Here is an 18,141-nt window from a genome sequence, read left to right on the forward strand (position 1 = left end):
TTGATCTTCAAATTCCATGTGAAGCTTTATGGTGATAATCCATAGGAAAACCATTTCTTTTGAAATTGTAATTTTTCTGAAGCATGTGCATGCCCATCACTAAGAGGAACCACTGGATGGCACTTCCCCCCCCCCCACACACACACACACTATTCAACGGTGCACCCTCAAATTTAGTGAGGCACTTCTTTTGAAACTCCACTTTAGTATTATTACAAATTAATGCCCACCCACAATATTCTGAAGCACATACAGGAACCAAAGTCTGGCAATGGGCCTGAGCATGTGATTCTTGAAGTGATATAAAGAATACAGAAGATGAAGTTTTTAGAGAAAACATCAATAAACTATATTCTTTGTTAGACACTTGTCAACTCATCTACCTTGAGTGTTGTTATCTATAATTCCTTTCATCTTTATGATTTATGACAAAAAGTAAACAATCTTAGCTATGGAATGAAATCTGAGACATAATAAACTACCAATAGTATTGTATGTATGCATGCACACACACACACACACACACACACACAAAATCATTATCCTCATTTAACATCCATCCTCTTCCCATTGGTGGCAAGGGTTGGAAAGCTTAACAAAAGCAGGCAAGTCAGAAGACTGTACCAAGCTTTACAGTTTGCTTGGGTGTAGTTCCTACAGCTGGATACCCTTCCTAACACCAACTACTTTACAAAATATACTGAGTGCTTTTTACACGGCAACAGCAACAGAGGTCACCAAGAGTAGTGTGTGTGTGTGTGTGTGTGTGTGTGTGTGTGTAGTTGAAATTTATAGAAAAACAAAAGACGAAGACAGATGTATGAACAACAAACAAGTGTATTAGATGCACAGGAAAAATGAAAAAGTATTTTCTGTTTCGAGCCTATGCTCTTCAACAGAAAGGAATAAGAGAAAATAAACAAAGAGAGAATAAAAAGAAACATGTAGAGTTCAGCGTGTCTTTGCAATAGATTATGTCTTCAATTTCATTCCATAATTACAACTTTACATATATAGAGCAAAGAATAATAGTAATAATAATAATAAAAATGCCCCCAACTTTCAATTTTGTCCCATAGTTTAGCAGTCAATCATCTTAGAAAGAATATAAATTATAGCATTATAGATTGTTTCCAATTTCATTTCATACATAGAACATAACAGAATAATTATATACTTTCTAAAAGGATTTGGAAAAACAATATTCTACTCACAAGGAAACTATGGAGAAAATGATAAATTTGTGCTGTATTCTGATCTAAAGCAGTTGGTGGTGGTGTCAAAACAGCTGAGGTATCTGAATTTGAAGGGACAGGCGGTAGATCAATACAGCTAACTAAGGCCATTCCTGCTAAATTAACTGGTTGATTATTTGTGTCTGTACTATCAAGTGTGTGATGTTTAGTAACCATACTTTGAATATAACCTGTACTCTTTCGGTTGTTGATTTTCATGGAGTCCTAAAAAAAAAAAATTTAAAAAAAAAAGATAAAAAAATAAACATAATAAAATATGAGAATTTGAAATTGTACAAATTTCAAAACAAAAGTCAACTGAGTTTTACAATGAATTCAGTGAATGATGTGTGAAAAATTAAAATGTTTGAGTGAAAGTTTCTAGTGGAATTGTTTCCATGTTACCATTTTTGATAAACTATTTTCTAAAACAGAAACCCTTCCTAACACTAACTTCTTAAATACAAGAGTGAAACAGTTTACCATAAAGAAGACAAAATTAGTATCAAGAAAATTTGTAAACCAAAAGGAACTTTATTTTGAAGATTAGCACAGTAAAACAAATTCCACACTGATTTTTTTAACAAAGATTGTCTGCGGTACATTGTGAGAAGTGGTTAAGGTGTGAGAGGAAGATTATCTGTTCTGCAAATTACTTTCTTAAACTCACAAAATCCGTACAACACCCATTGAAGCTCATTTGACGAGCCAGTCTCATCTTTTTTCATTTTAAGTATTTTGTTTAACAGCATTTCCTCATCATTCCACATTGCATGAGTCTGTAAAAGTTCTGCAGACTATAAAGATTTAACCATCCCTATCTTTGTGTCTCTGTTCCCCTATCCACCATTTGGAAACCAGTGTTGGTTTGTTTATGTCCCCCTGTAACACAGCAGTTCAACAAAAGAGACCACTAGAATAAGAGGCAGACTTAAAAATATCAGTACCAAGGGCAATTTGTTTGATTATGACTGAATGACTGAAACAAGTTACAGATAAAAGATTAACCAAGTTAAGTTTAGTCTTATGTGTACTCCAGATATGTAACATGACTATACTTTGCTTGTGACGAGAAAGCAATTGCGTCTCTTAAGAGGAACAAGTTTAGTGTGATTTGAATTGCTTATGCAATGTGACAATGTTAAATAGGTTGATTTCAAATAAATAGAGACTTAGACTGAATGAGAGAAGTAGTACTTGTATGGAGCAATCAGTTGGCTAATTATAGTTCTTAAGAAAATGTGCCAGAGTGAAGAAGAAACAATTAGATTTCATTGTAGAAAGTTAAGCAACTGAAATATAAGAACAAAAGCCAGGAAGGCATGGAAACATTTTGTAAAGCTATTTCTAAGCTGTGCAAGTATGATGGAGTTAGCAGAAGTGATTAAGGGAGGAGGGTGTATGAAGATTTGTAACTTTATGTAAATATTACTCAACATGAAACAAAGTCATCAATATCTATTTAGAAGGGGAACTTAACTTGTACCTTTAAGGAGCTACCACCACACAAGCATATGGCAGACTATTTTTGCCCAAATTTTACAGCATAAAACAGTAATTATAGGTATTTATTTTAAAAACTTTAAAAGGAAAATGAAAACAAAATATAGAATAAATGTAATCTTAAGATGCAGTACTTCACAAAAATAAAACGACAAAAGAATGTGACCAGTAGATTCATTCAACCTGTGCTTTCATGGGAAAAAAAGGGACATGAAAATATGTTTGATAGTGTTGGTGAAAATGGCAGAATTTTTATGAGGTTGAAAGAGATATTAAAAAAAATCTGGATAACAATTCAAAACGGCAGCCATCAAAATATTCTCAATAATATTAAAGATAAACAATGAATGAAAACTGTTAGAAAGTTTATCTCACCTTAGAACCAGAACTATCACTTTCATGTAGATTAAACATACTGGCACTGCGACACTCCTGGTTGACATAAGAATGTGGACGTTTCTGACCAGGATCTAAACAAGAGTCATTTTAAAGAATTAAGACAAAGCACAAGACAGTTTTAATAAACTTTGCATGAATATTTCTTCCTTTCCAGTTTAGTTACAAAACTCAAGTTCCCCCACCCAACTCTGAGCAAGACTGTTTTGTTTTTTGTTTTTTTGGTTGTTTTTTTTGGAGGGGGGGGGTCCTTTGAGGTAAACACCTCATTGTTTGAAACATCAACATACTGGTACCAAATTTTAAATAAGTGTTTTAGAATTGTGAAAAATACATTTTTATAAAAATTAATGAATTCTTTGTGTATGCCCGTTAGCCCTATTATAAAATGTCAATTTTCTTATAAATTTTTCAATATTTTTGCAAACATTTTCCAAAAGCCACAAACAAATTCAACTTAAAATTCAAACAAATTCAAACATTTTCCAAAAACCACTAACAAATTCAACTTAAAATACTTACCAAAACGTTTTCAGAAATTAAGCAAGAGAGTAGCATTATTAGGGTAGTTGTCTTTGTAGACACCAAAAATAAGAATTGAAACACAGTTCTAAATTTAAATTCTAGTTTCAGTATCATATTTGAAGATTTTATAATGACTTAATATACATCTGATGTTTTTAAATTTTATAACAAATTAAGTACCTAAAAATATATTTTATTTTTAAGGTTTTCTGTATAGATTTTCTATAGGATTCAGAACTAGCACTGTAAGTTAGGATATTTCATTAAAAAATACGTTTATGTAAACAATGTGATAAAAAATAGAAAACTAGGTAATGTGTGTGTATACATATTTCAAGTATAATTGTCCTCTCACCAGCACTTCACCCAACCTACCAACTATTCAAGAACATGTTGTTTAAATATCCATCATGTTTAGTGATGTAATATAATTGGATGATCAATTTTCACTAAATATTTACATTACAGTAAGATTTATAATTTAAGAGAAATATTTTGTTAATAGTACAGTAATAAATAAGAGAGGACAAGTCCATAACATAAAGCCTATGCATAAAACTGTCAATAAGCAGCTTATTAATGAACAGCTGAAGTTCAGGAGAGCAAAGAAAGGAAAATGAGAGGTGTCACTTTCCAGCAGTCAGACATGTGGTAATAAAAAAAAAATAATAAAAAAATATGCATGCTTAGTGAGAAGAATATTCATTTACTTAGAGAAACATCATAGGTTCAAGAGATAGAAATGTGAAGAAATAAGATTTGTGGCTATTTGGTGAAATATAAAAATAAAAACAGAATACATTTGTGAGTATCAACAAAATAGAAGAGAATGAAAATGGACAGTCCTTCCTTGTTTTGGATACCACAAGCATATTCAGTGCAAAATTTTAAATCACTATTCAGATATATTAACTAATAACTTAGAATTAATGAAAATTTTAGGCAATTTACATTTAGCAATACTATTTTACTCAGTGAATCAATGCTACTAGAATTATCTATGTTACAAAAAAAATTGTCGTATACACTATTAAAAGTATAAAATGGTTTTAATATTTTCATAAAATTTAATTAAGAGGATTAATGATGTTTATTAGTATATTATTACATTAGTAAAAAAAAAAATTTTTTAAGCAAAATAAATAAATAAAATACAGATAAAATTCACCAAGAACCAATTTGTTAGTGAAAACCCCAAAAAACAAATAATAGCAACAAAAAAAAGTTATGCTTCCTTTCTGAGGAAATTGAACAACTCCATAATAGAAATGACTACTAGAGTTAAAGTGATCAAAATTAACACTTAAACCAGGCAAAGCAATCTTCAAGTTTTCAGTTTTAATGTTTAATTTATTCCAGATATTCATCAGAAATATCCAATGTAGCCAGAAGAGAAAATTGTAATAATGAATAAAATTTTTATTACATATTTACAAAATATCAATAATGATAATATAATAGTGAGATCACTTCAGTTATGGAGTTTAATTTCAACGAAATTAGTTTCAAATACCAGCAGTTCAGCTTCAACCATACCCAACAGTAAACATGAACAAAAACACAGAGAGAGAGAGAGAGAGAGAGAGAGAGAAAATTCGGTGCTTAGAAAAAGAGAAAGATAGGGAAAGAAAACCTTTCAAAAGTGTCACACATCAAAATAACTTATACATTTGCAAATGTTTATTAATTTCATAAAAATATCCAATGTAGGGTTTTCAAAAAAAAAAAAAATAACAAAATTCACAAATAAATTATGTTAAACATTTTGCAAATGAAAACTAATTTCACATCTAACATAAAGTCTCTACTTCACATCCAGAAGCTCAAAGTAGATATCATAATTGCTCAGTTTCATTTTTCAATACAAATGGAAAAAAGAAATGTGTTCAAACTATCGATACTACAACTGTCATCACAAATAACGGTAACCATCTACTCCAGAGTGTGGTCAGTGTCAAAAGTAAGCAACAAGCAAGGGATCAGTTTTTTTTGTTTTTTTTTTTAAGGTGCCAACATGCGTCGTCCTTAAGAGGAGGGGAAGAGCTTTGTGCAATTTCTTATGTGACTTTTTCAGTTAGGTGTTAATATATATAACAGCAAGCAAACCTTACCTTTCCTTAAATCACTGTCAAAACCAGCAAATGTTTCTGCCCTTTTGGGCACAGCATGTGTGCTAATACTACTGCCTAAGTGCTCGGTGCCGCCCCCTACTGGAGACATTAAGCACGCACTATTTTCCTGTAGGACTTTTGTTAGCTTGGTAACTGAAGGACAACAGTAAATACTAGTCAGAAATGTAGGAAAATAAACTGCTAAGGCAACAAGACAGGGAATGGCTCTGTAATATTTTTTTTAAAGCTCAATTTCCAAAGGCAAGAGATGTTGATAGGTACTAATTATGATTTTATATTCTATATCCCCCCCCCCCCCCTCTGAATTAAAACAAGAAAAGAAAAACGTAAAACAGAAAAATATGCCTATCTGAAACAACCTTGTTTTAAAGTAAATGCTTAGAATATGAGAGTTGGTTCCCCTCTATTTCTGAGTAGTCTCCCTGGAACACAAGATTTTTAAAACGTCCAGGATTGTAATTGTGCAGATAAACTATCCCGATCTTTTCACTACGAAGGACTCCGTTTATTTAAATGAGTTTTCCCATACACCCTAGGTCTGTTAGCTTATCATATTCACGCCTCCATCCAGTTTTGCGGACCACTGATCTAGATAATCGAAGATTTCAACACAGTAAATAATGTATATATGTATGTGACACTTATTGCACGCAGATGTGTGCGGGGGGGGGGGGGGGGGGGTTAATTGAGCCTTGTCACCAAGTTCTTTGTTAAGATATTTTTGGAAATGTCTTTTAGATTACCTATGGAAGATGGGCTGATGGTGATGATAATGATGATGAACTTAGGGATTTGGACATGAAAGAGTGTGTTGCTAAAATGTAATAACAATAGCTAACTTAACAAAATGAAATGATCATTGAGAAAACTAGTCTAAACTAACAACTGTTTGAATCAAAAGTACCAACATAAATGTAGCTTGCAAAGTACATTATTATTATTATTATTATTATTATTATTAATATATATTATCTTAAATATTATTATTAATATATAAAAATATATAAGGCAATGATCTGGGAGAATTGTCAGCATGCTCGGTAAAATGCTCCATGGTATTTTGTCTGTCTTTATATTCCGAGTTCAAATTCCACAAAGGTCAACTTTGTCTTTCATCCTTTCAGGTTCAATAAAATTAAGTACCAGTTGAATATTGGGGTTGATGTAATCAATTTACCCCTCCCTCGAAATTTCTGGCCTTGTACCAAAATTTGAAATCAATGTATAAATATATATAACAAATTATGAGATCAATATTTTCGCTTACTTCCAAACTCCTTTCTAGATATTTTGTGCCATAAGGTAATGCATATTGCAGCATTTACTTCAGTTTGATAAGTGGTTATCAACATGAAGAAAAGAAGTAAGACATTTGTGAAAAAAAACTTTCTTCATCCATGTTAATTAGGTGTGAAAATATGTATAATGAAAGCAAAAGACGGCAAAAAATTAGGCTGGGAAGGATATAAATTATTTCAAGCAAAACTTGGATGGAAAAAAAAAAACTTTCAGTTGTTTAATAATTATTTCTACCGTAGGCACAAGGCTTTCAAAATTTTGTGGGGAGAAGGGGGCCAGTTGATTACATTGGCCCAAGTGCATAACTGGTACTTATTTCATCAACCTCAGAAGAATGAAAGGCAAAGTCGATCTTGGTAGAATTTAAACTCAGAAGGTAATGTCAGACAAAATACAACTAAGCATTTCGCCCGGCATGCTAATGATTCTGCCAGCTCGCCACCATTTTCAGCTGTTTAATAATGCTACAATTATTGAAAATAGTGATAGTTTTGTAACTTCAAAACTTTAATTTCATTTTCTCACTATTTATGTACCAAGGCAGTGAACTGCATCAGAAAAATCTGGTGAGGAAAATTTCTTCTGATTCTATGTACCAAGTTGAAATTTTGCCAAGGTCAGCATTGCCTTCATTCTTTTGGAAACAATAGGATAAGTACCAGCTGAGCTCTGGAGTCGATGTAAGTAACTAGCCCACTCCACCAAAATTTCAGGCCTTGAGTGAAAACATTTATATATTTACGTGTATGTAAAACTTAAAGTTTGCTAATGCAAAACAGTTTCGTCTTTCAGTATCTCAGACCATAGTGATTTTATAGAAAATGTTCTTGTGCCACAAAATTATTAGAAAATGAGATGCTTTCATGGATCAAAGACAGTACAATAGAAAATGGTGAATGATGAGTGTCCATGGGGGTGGACAGGATTTCATTTAAAAAGTGATTCAGCTAGATTGATAATCTACAACCATATCATCATGGATACAAAAGACTAGGAAGTACTATGTGAATTAATGTGGTTTTAGATATTACAATACTTGTGACACACAAGTTCTAATTTTCAGAAAAAGTAATTTACACTGTGGTGACTCCTTCTTAATATTATTATGTAACCTGAATAAACAAACTTAAATTTAGGGGAAATTTTTTAAAAAATTTTAAAGGGTTGAACTTAAAAATTGTCATTGACATTCACTTCAATAATGCTTAATTTTCTCAGTACAACATTAAACCTGCCAAGAGTGCACATTAAAATTGAGAGGACGTTATGACATCTGGCACTCTGTCAGTTACAGCAGTGACTGTTCCAGTTGATCCAATGAATGGAACAGCTTGATTGTGAAATCGACGTGCAAGTGGCTGAGCCCTCCACAGACATAAATACCCTTCATATAGTTCTCAGGGAGATTCAGTATGATACAGGAAGTGACAAAAAGAGAGTTGTACCTGTAATTACATGTACAACTCATTACTACTTACATTACACATCCAAAGATGTTATTTCCCAACAATGTAGCAGCTAATATTATTAGACTTCTAACAACGTGGATGCTTATTATAAATAAGGTCTAAGATCGATTGTTATAGGATGATACAAAAATGCTGGTCCAATTAGTCAGTCTGAGAGTCTCAGGACAGAAAATTGCTAGATAATTGAAAGGTATTAAAGAAGAGCCTGAATGTGACAGAAATTTGATGCAATACATTAATAGAACCCCTTTTTTTCAATTCCAATAGAATTTAAATGAAATTTCAACAAAGCTTATAGAATAGATCTTAACTAATATTTTATTTGTAAATTCAATCTTCTACCAGAATAAACAAACAGTTACATTATCTTTACTCGTTACTTGACAATATTTTTATGCTCAGGAAATTTATATCACCACAAGGTAGATTTCAGAAATATCATCCTTGTCAATTGACATTAATACTAAAAACGAAAATCGTTTTCCTGGTTGTTTGCATCTGCTTTGTAACTGTAGTTCCATTTTACAATGGACTGTGATTATAGGGGAAATAACCCGTATATAATTTTGATTTACTGAATTGCATCCCTTATATCAACATCCACATAAGTCCCGTCATATCCGTACAGTGTTAACAGTATTTTACCTACACAAGATCTATATCACTACATTATATCATTACTATAAACCACTTTCAATCCGGCACAAAAGACTATTTACGTTTAACACGAATTGAATATTGTAAGGTAGAAATAGTCGCGGTTAATTAACGCGCTAGCGAGCCATTATACTTTAAACCTTGCAACAGCTTTTGTGACCACTACAACAGCGCATGTAATATTTACCTTTTTGATATTTGTATCTTTACTTTATCTGCAATTTACTTGAGTGATAAGTTCCAACTGTATTTTGTAGTTGACTAGTCTCTCTAAAGGGATCCAGTTAATTTACAAAAAATAACTTCAGTAAAAGATTTTTTTTTTTAATTAATTCTACCATGCTAACCATGCATCTACAGAGAAATTAGTATGGGTAAAATAAACTCCTAATGAAAACTTATCAAGAAAGTAACCATGCTGGGATAATGCTTTCAATATATTTTTAATCAATTAAATCTACCATTGGACATCATCTGATTATTTTTTTAATCTATTCCAAAGTTTCTTCTATTGAGTTAGTTTTCTCTTTAGAGAGTTATCTACCTGTAATGTTTGCTTCTGTTTTTTTTTTTGTTTTTTTTTCTTTTATTGTCACATGCGTGCGCACGTTCACGCCTTACATGGGATTTCTTCTACAAAATTTCATTCACCAAGCATTCGCTAACGTGAGGCCACGGTAGGTGTTTGCTCATAGTGCCATGTCGTGGAGTGAAACTTGGAACGCCACCATCGTGAAGTGAATTCTCAACCATACGCAAATATGCCTGTGACGTTTAAATTTTTTATCTTTTTATGAAGCTGGGTTTGACAGAAAGTACATGAAGTGATGTGCATGTCAAAATAGTTAATAGTAGTAAACCCACACATAATACAAATTACTACTACTATCTGGGATAGCAGGAAGCGGACAGAGACTTTGAGGGCATTAATAAATTAGATGCAGCATCATATCATCTCTAGCAGATTAGTTAAGATTCAAGACTTCAAAGCTCTAGACATAAAGAAAATAGCTGGGAGATAGTCATGAAATATGTCCATGAACGGCTTAGGTGGCTCATTTTTAGATATTTCCATTTTCTATCATTTAAGAATTTTAATTATAGTTATGCTATCCATAAAAGTATAGTAGCAAGATTAACAGAAAGTATGGGAGATTTTATGGGAGACTGACAAAAAAAAGTTTCCCTTTCATAGAAAAGATGCTAACTGTACAAAGAGTGTACATGAAATTTTGCTATTGTGAAATATGGGCACTGAGTATAGTATAACTCTTCTCAAAAGTACTTAGTATGATAAATAGTATCCATAACAACTAGACATTAAGGTGATTTAAAAGAAACTGATCAGCTGAAATGGACATATAGTGTGAATGTATAATGAGAGCTGGGTAAAAAGAACTGTACTAGGTGGAGTCAGTGAAAGAGGAAGCACATAAAAATGGAAGATTAAGTGAAGTAATCAAACACCTGAGATGACATACAACTGAGTGGTTGGTAATTTGCCATACTTCAGATCTTTCCAACCCATGCTAGCATGAAAAGGGAAATATGATGATGATGATGAAGATGATGTATGTATATATGGACATAGTGAAGGTAAAGCTTCAAGAAGAGCAGCCATTCTGAATAAAAAGCGTGCAAAGAGAAGACATGGACTTTGCAAGCCACAGCAATAGTAAAACACCTAAGAAAGCGGTACCTTGAAATAAAAAGAAAGAAAGAAAGAAATTGACATAGTATAACCAAGACACTTTAGTTAATAATACCCAGCTTTCCTTGTGCTGGTGTCACAATAAAATGTACACAGGAAGGGAATCCAGTCAAAATAAAAAGGTGCCAAAATTACAAATACAATGAAAAACCCTAATACAGTTCTAACACTTATGTTAATGCTGCTCCCTTTCTTCATCATCAAAGGCACTCACACTGCTATTGTTGTCCCTTTCAGATACAGAAATATCCTTTCTTATCAGGCACAAAATTTCAGGAGAGCCACTATTAGTGTTGGCAAGATGAAAGGTAGGTCTACAGAGAGTGTAGAGATCAGAGTTCGAATAGATTGTTATTAAGAGAGAGAGAACGCAATTATAGATTCTTTTAGTGGGGAATAACAGTCCTGGGGCATGTAGAGTGAGGATATTTTTGAGAAGATTAATCAAGCCTAATCACAGGCAACACATCATTAGGGATCTCTACATATGCTGTGTGCTTCTATTCAAGACTGACAGGTATGCAAAAGAATTGCTTTTATAAGGTAGACTACTTTGGTAATTAATAAATAACACAACCTCATTATCAGGGTTGCTGACTTTAAATGGACACTGGGCAACAACATTATGAATATTTGAGTATACATAGGCACTATGGATAAGGTATGACGAATAAGAAGATTTCAAGGCTCTTGGAGTTCTGTAATACCAATGACCTAACCATTTGCAATACTAACGTCAGCAAAGCAACCAGTCACTAGATGGCATACGAATGGTGAATATGCAAACCACAGAGACTTCATACTCACTGGAAAATTGAGTAGGGAGCTGGTTGTGAATATTAAATCTTTCCATGATGAAGGATGTGCAACTCAACATAGGACTAATGATCAGTAACCTCTGGGCAAAAGCTAGATGGACTCAGAGATACAAGACAATCTACAGAATGATATAGAAGCTAAAAGATTCCTCAGCCAGACATGGATTCAAAGAAACACTAATTTATGTGCAATATGAGAATACAATGAAGACAGAATTATTACAAAGACAATGGGGAAGTTTCTACAGGACAACCTGCTGCAAACTACAGAGTAGATGCATAGATGGAGTAAGTTTCCATCCAAGCAGAAGAATACAATAGAGAGAAAGAGACAGCTGAAGGACTGAAATGATTGGAAAAAAAGGGAGGAGCAACGAACAATATTAAGTAGCCAGAACAAAAGCTAGACATCAGGTATACACACACACACATGGTGCCCATAAACTATCTTTACATCTTCTACAATTTATTGCATCTACTTAATGCATGCAACCAACTGAGCCCAAGTGGAAGAGTTCTGATTTTTCTAATAAAACATTTGTTTGCTTATGTTTTCCAATAAACTATGCTGAGTTCTCCTTATTTTTGTTTTCAAACTGTAATGATAATTTATGGATACCATATATGATATATCCCAGTAATTCAGCAGTTTGACAAAAGGGATTGATAGAATAAGTATCAGGCTTTAAAGAGTACTGGGATTGATTCATTCAACTAAAATTCTTCAAGTCAGTGACCCAGCATGTTTGGCCAATGCCAATGTCACAAAATTGGCACCCATTACACTCTTGGAGTGGTTGGCATTAGGAAGGGCATCCAGCCATAGAAACCATCCCAAATCAGATTGGAACCTGGTGCAGCTCCCCAGGTTACCAGTTTTCAGTTCAAATTTCAAACCCATGCCAGCATGGAAAACAGACATTCAATGATGATGATGATATATAGTAGTATGAGAGGTAAAAAGTGAGAAGTCCATCAATATTCCTGCAATGAGGGGATTGGAAGCATGAGATGTTTCAGATAGCAAAGTAGTCTATCAATAAAAACCAAGACACCAATGGGAAAAGTGTACACACAACATGAGCAATAGACTTGCCCTCACTGATACCAAGAAGTAGCAGGTATAGAAATGTTAATCAGAGCAGTTGCTGAATGAAGCAAACCTGTGAGAGAAAGTTTATTCCCATGTGAATCTAATAAAGGGACTAGTAACTTAATATGACAGCTATAAAGTTGAAATGGCCATTCAGAAGGCAAGGGAAGCAGCCAGACTATCAGAGACAATCACTGAAATATTAAAAATATTTTTTGAAGTAGGATATGCACCAGTCACATGAATAAGCAACCAGGTAGTAGAATTATTCCTATTGACCACTATAGTTATATCATAGTAGCCTAAATGATTAAGAACAAGGACTTTCAGAAAACTAATACCCATGCTGGCAAAGAAATTGTCTCCATGGGTAAAGGGTACATTAAATGATACTTGTGTACAAATTGCAATGCTGAATAATAGCAAAACATGAACATTGATATGTGAAAGCTGGAAGGAAGTGAGGCAAGCATGTAGTGCTGGATGTGAATCTTAACATGTATGAATGATGAGGCACAATCAAGCCAATAGGGAAAATGGGTAATGGTGGAATCAGATGTAACATGCAAGTGAGAGACTGAACAGGTACAAACAACCTGTCATGTATTATGGAGGATGTCAGTCAGGTAATGAAGTGCCAAGTAATCTAAAAGAATCTGAAAGGATGACAGGAGGAAATCTGCAGAAGAGGAAGAGTAAGGAAGACACAGTGAAAGCTGATGTCAGGGGTTGAACTTTGGAAAGATAATGATCAAAGGGCCCATCTGATTCATGCAAAGCATGGAGAATAAAATTACATATAATTATGATGACGACAACAATGAAGATGATGATGATGACGATGGTAGCATACTATGTAGTACACTTCTTCTGATTTGTCTTTTACCCACTTTTTCTATCAGCTCATTTGAACTTGGTCTTCTCATACACACTAACATAACACATTTAGTGTAGCATACTGTCTCATTTCTTTCCAGTTTCCACATATTTACTGTATCTAATGCCCATATTTCACTAATATGCAACATCACACTTTGTATACAAACATCACACAATCTGACCCTCACTCAGAAAAGAACCCTTTGTTGTGAACACACAAGCATACAGACTGGATGTTCTAATATATTTTTTGCTACTCAGTGCAGTGAATACACTGCCAAATTAATTTTTAAGCCAAACACCTAACATTTACAACTAACTTCATACCATCAAACTTTTCCAGTGAGATGATTAGCATATGTAGCCACATCAAACTATATTTGAGCTATATAATATTAGAAAAAAAATTCTTGTCAATCCTAGTTTACATCTTGCACTTGGAAATTGAGCCAGGTGTAATGGGGAATATATAAAGCATTGCAAACTGCACTACAAGGTAATTGTCATTGCATTAGGAAGATTCATTGCTGTTATTAAATAGAATTTGAAATCAAATTCTTCACAAAAAGAGCCAATTTTTTTTTTCTACATATACTATCAATATTTAAGTAAAGGAAAAAAGAAACAAAAATGAATTGACATATATAAATTAAATAAAATATATTTTAATATTATGTCAGAAATGTTGCAAGGACCATGCACATGAGTCAAAGATAATTATTTTATTCTTAAAAAAAAAAAATCATGATTATGTCCAGAGCCAAGTAAATTAAGTTAACAGTGGATCTTGAAGTACATAAATCTATAAATAATAATAGCATGTAAATTATTAGGATGAAAATCTCTTTTGGAAAGAAAAAGTTGAAGGCTGATTTGAGACCCATATCTCCTGTTGACATGACAGGCACTTTACCATTGGACCAAAGCAATTCTTTGAATTTCACTATTCATTTTAGAAACTTTATTCCTACCAGTGAGAATTGTACGTTGTTGACAGCATAAAAATTTATAATCATTCAAGAGAACCTGAAATAATTCTTTTTTGAAATAGGCCCAAAAACGTAATGACTCCTTCAGTCACAAATGACCATAGTATTACACATAGAAAGTTACCCTCCAAGGCACAAAGTTGTTTATGAAAACCCAGGAATCACCCATGCATACCAACTTCCCCTCTCCACGCCACCAGTGTTATCCAAGGGAAAGGCAAAGACTGATACAGTTTGGCACCAGTGACATCGCAACTCATTTCTACAGCTGAGTGAACTGGAGCAACATGAAATAAAGTGTCTTGCTCAAGAACACAACGCACAGCCCAGTCCAGAAATCGAACTCGCAACATCATGAGTGTAAGCCTGATGCTTTAACCACTGAACCATGCACCTCTACATCTCAAAGTACATAGCTCTCTCTATATAATATTTATAATAGCATATAAATATTTACATGCTGTTATTATTTTTGGTTTTAAATGCTTTGAGATCCCCTGTTTCATAAAAGAATTTATTTCATGTTCTCTTGAAAATTTATAAAATCTTATGAAGTCAACAAATTAACCGTTATTATCTCTAAGTTGAGATAGCTTAAATAACCAAAAAAATTTTTGATATTGTTAATATTTCAAAATTCAATCAATACCTAAAGGTAGATATGTCAATTTTATATATAATCTAAGTTTGTCTTTTTCATTTTTCTTTTTGTGCTTAGACAAATCTTGTCTACTTAAATTTAGAAAGCTGGTATTATAATGATGGTATTTGGTGTGAAATAGATATTTTCTTTCAAATCTGAAGTTGCTTAGTTAGCCCATTTTTTTATCTTCAAAATAAATATTGCATGTAAAAAAAATGTATTCCTGTTAAATAAAATTAAAATTATCATAGTTTAACCAATACATGTTTAAAGGAAGCTCAGTAAAGAGAGTATGGTGAAGAAGTATGTTCAATAAGTTATTTATGATTGATCCCCCCCCCCTATATACATACAAGATTTGATTCTTGAGTCAAGAAAATGTGATAATGGGAAATGCATGCCTCTCTCAGAAGCATTAAACATGTAAATGAAATGAGATGATTACAACTAATAAAATGAGATTGCAGAGCAATCTTGTTCAAAGCTTACCTGTATTCTACTATATTTTACTACATAAATGTTCAATTCATTAACTTAATTTAAAATATCATTAAGATATCATAAGAGTGTCATTGACTCTACACCTCGTTTCACACACCAAAAGGTAAAAACTACATATTCTCTTTAAAGCATTTTTCCCATATATCTATTTAATAGATTATAAATTATGCAGTTCAATTGAAATATGAACAGATTTAATTAGTCAGGTCTTTTATTTTTTAAATAAATAAAGTTGTTAGGTATAACGAGTTATAACAATTAACTAATATGCTAACACTATAGAGACTTCATGATGTTTGCTTTCAAACTATGTTTCCACATCTTGAATATGTTGCTGTCATGGTAGTTCAACTGTTTTTCTCTCTAATCATCTTCTTGAGAGACCAAGTTGAAAAATGTCTGAAGACAAATCTAGAAAATACCATGACTGAATGTTGTCTCAGCAACACACCCAAGATGAAGAGGAAAAGCCCAAAAACATGAAAATCAACATAATCTAAGAAAAATACAGATATACCAACAAGGAGAGTACATAAAATACTGAAAAAACATATATTAACATAATTCTTTCATTAGATCTCATAACTTATATGTGAAAAGCAAACAGTAGCAGACAGTCAGAACACAGAGATAATACAAGAAAGAAAAAATTTTAAACTTAAAACTATTCTGTAAAAATATAACCATGCTAAAATTATACAGAGGTTTTAAAATACCAAGCTAGGGAATAAATTGATCAAGAGTATTTACATACAACATGGATTTAGAGCAGGAGAGATAGCAAGATTTTCAATTTGATGATACATATTCAGGATAGGCTACAAGCTCAGGGTAGGTTACATTCAAATGACACTTCATACTGTACTTCAATGGTTAAGTTTCACTCAGATAGAAAGAGTGTATAAGAAGTGCCAACATTTGCCAAAGTTGGGTATCTAGTAAAGACTGAATTTTAGTGAAATCAATCAGATCTAAAAGTTATTAGGCTCTATGTTGTTGTTGATTTTCCTGAATGATGATGTACTTTATATGGGCAAAACCTTTAATTATTGGTGTATGTATTACACACTATTAATTCTAAACACAAATTCGAGATTGGAGTTTTGCAAAATGAAAATAACATACATTTTCCAGCATATGAGTCAGATTTTTCAGACCTAATTTACAATCAAAATAGGTGGATTGATTTACATACCAAAATGAATTTAGAGGACCAAAAATTCCACGTGAAATGCAGCTGGATTTAAAAAGATAGTGGCAATATCTAAATGGTTACACTATATATTTACAACTTGCATACTGGAAATTAACATACTGATATGTATTTCTGCCATTTATACATAGAACATTCTTAAAGAACTTTCACTAGTTTGTAAGAGTGTGTCTACCTCTAAATGTACCTGAGCACTGTATACAATAAGTTCATTATTGTATATACATTATTGTATACAATAATGAACTTATTGTATATATTGTGGCTATTAGATAATAGCCACAATGTAATTATCTGAAGAGTTATTTCCCTTAATTAAAAAAAAAACACATTTTGTGGGTGCACGTATAGAAAGGCACTGGATAAGTTTTGTTTTGTATCCTTTTAAACTACCAATAACAAAGGAAGAACATTGGTAATTTCCACTGATTACCAATAAAAAAGAACTTACTGAGACTGAATAAATGAACGATAGCTAAAGATAATATTGAAACAATTGTAAATTAAAAATAAAAGTTCCTATTCTTTTGATAATAAAAAATATGTTCCTCTCTGTTGTCTCAAATACAAGAATTGATTGTTAGCATATATTCAAAACTTTTATTCATCCCAATTAGCCCTGCCATCACAAAACAGAAAAATAATATATAAAAAAACAAAAGAATAACGTACTTCACATTTACACTGACCACAAAATAATAATCAATTCATTTTTTATATATATTGGATATGTGTAAACTGTCTTGAAAGCAGTTTACTGTGTGTAGCTTCAAGATATATAATGAAACTATTAAGGATTAATCAATATATGTTAATAGATAAACTCTTCACAATGAAACTTTGCACAATAACAAGTAAAAGTGGGAAAAATTTTTCAGAGAATATCTATTGAGCTTCTAGAGAAAAAAAACTACATGAAACAAACAATGAGACCAAAAAGGCCAATATTGTAGAAATTCCACTCTCCAACAATTGAGAAGAATGAGGAAAAAATGAAACTGTTATATCTGGTACCTTTGAATGCTATTCCGAAAGAAAATTATTGCTGATTTTTACTTTTATTTTTTTAGAGCTGTGG

General features: G+C 32.4%; 1 protein-coding gene across 50 annotated transcripts in view; it reads right to left on the reverse strand.

The window, feature by feature from the left end:
* LOC106868006 (uncharacterized) overlaps nt 1-18,141 on the reverse strand; it is a 553,573-nt gene that overhangs the window by 13,462 nt on the left and 521,970 nt on the right. For 47 of the 50 annotated variants that reach the window (XM_089342694.1, XM_089342659.1, XM_052976095.2 and 44 more), the window contains 3 exons: nt 5,771-5,923; nt 3,114-3,208; nt 1,215-1,460 (listed from right to left, as the gene is read on the reverse strand). In XM_089342694.1, the coding sequence (XP_089198820.1) occupies nt 1,215-1,460; nt 3,114-3,208; nt 5,771-5,923 (494 nt within the window). The remainder of the gene's footprint in view (nt 1-1,214; nt 1,461-3,113; nt 3,209-5,770; nt 5,924-18,141) is intronic. The other 3 variants (XM_089342631.1, XM_089342610.1, XM_052976117.2) reach the window with 1 other exon arrangement.

Source organism: Octopus bimaculoides, chromosome 2, assembly GCF_046866305.1.
Source record: "Octopus bimaculoides isolate indiv1 chromosome 2, ASM4686630v1, whole genome shotgun sequence".
Lineage (NCBI taxonomy): Eukaryota > Metazoa > Mollusca > Cephalopoda > Octopoda > Octopodidae > Octopus > Octopus bimaculoides.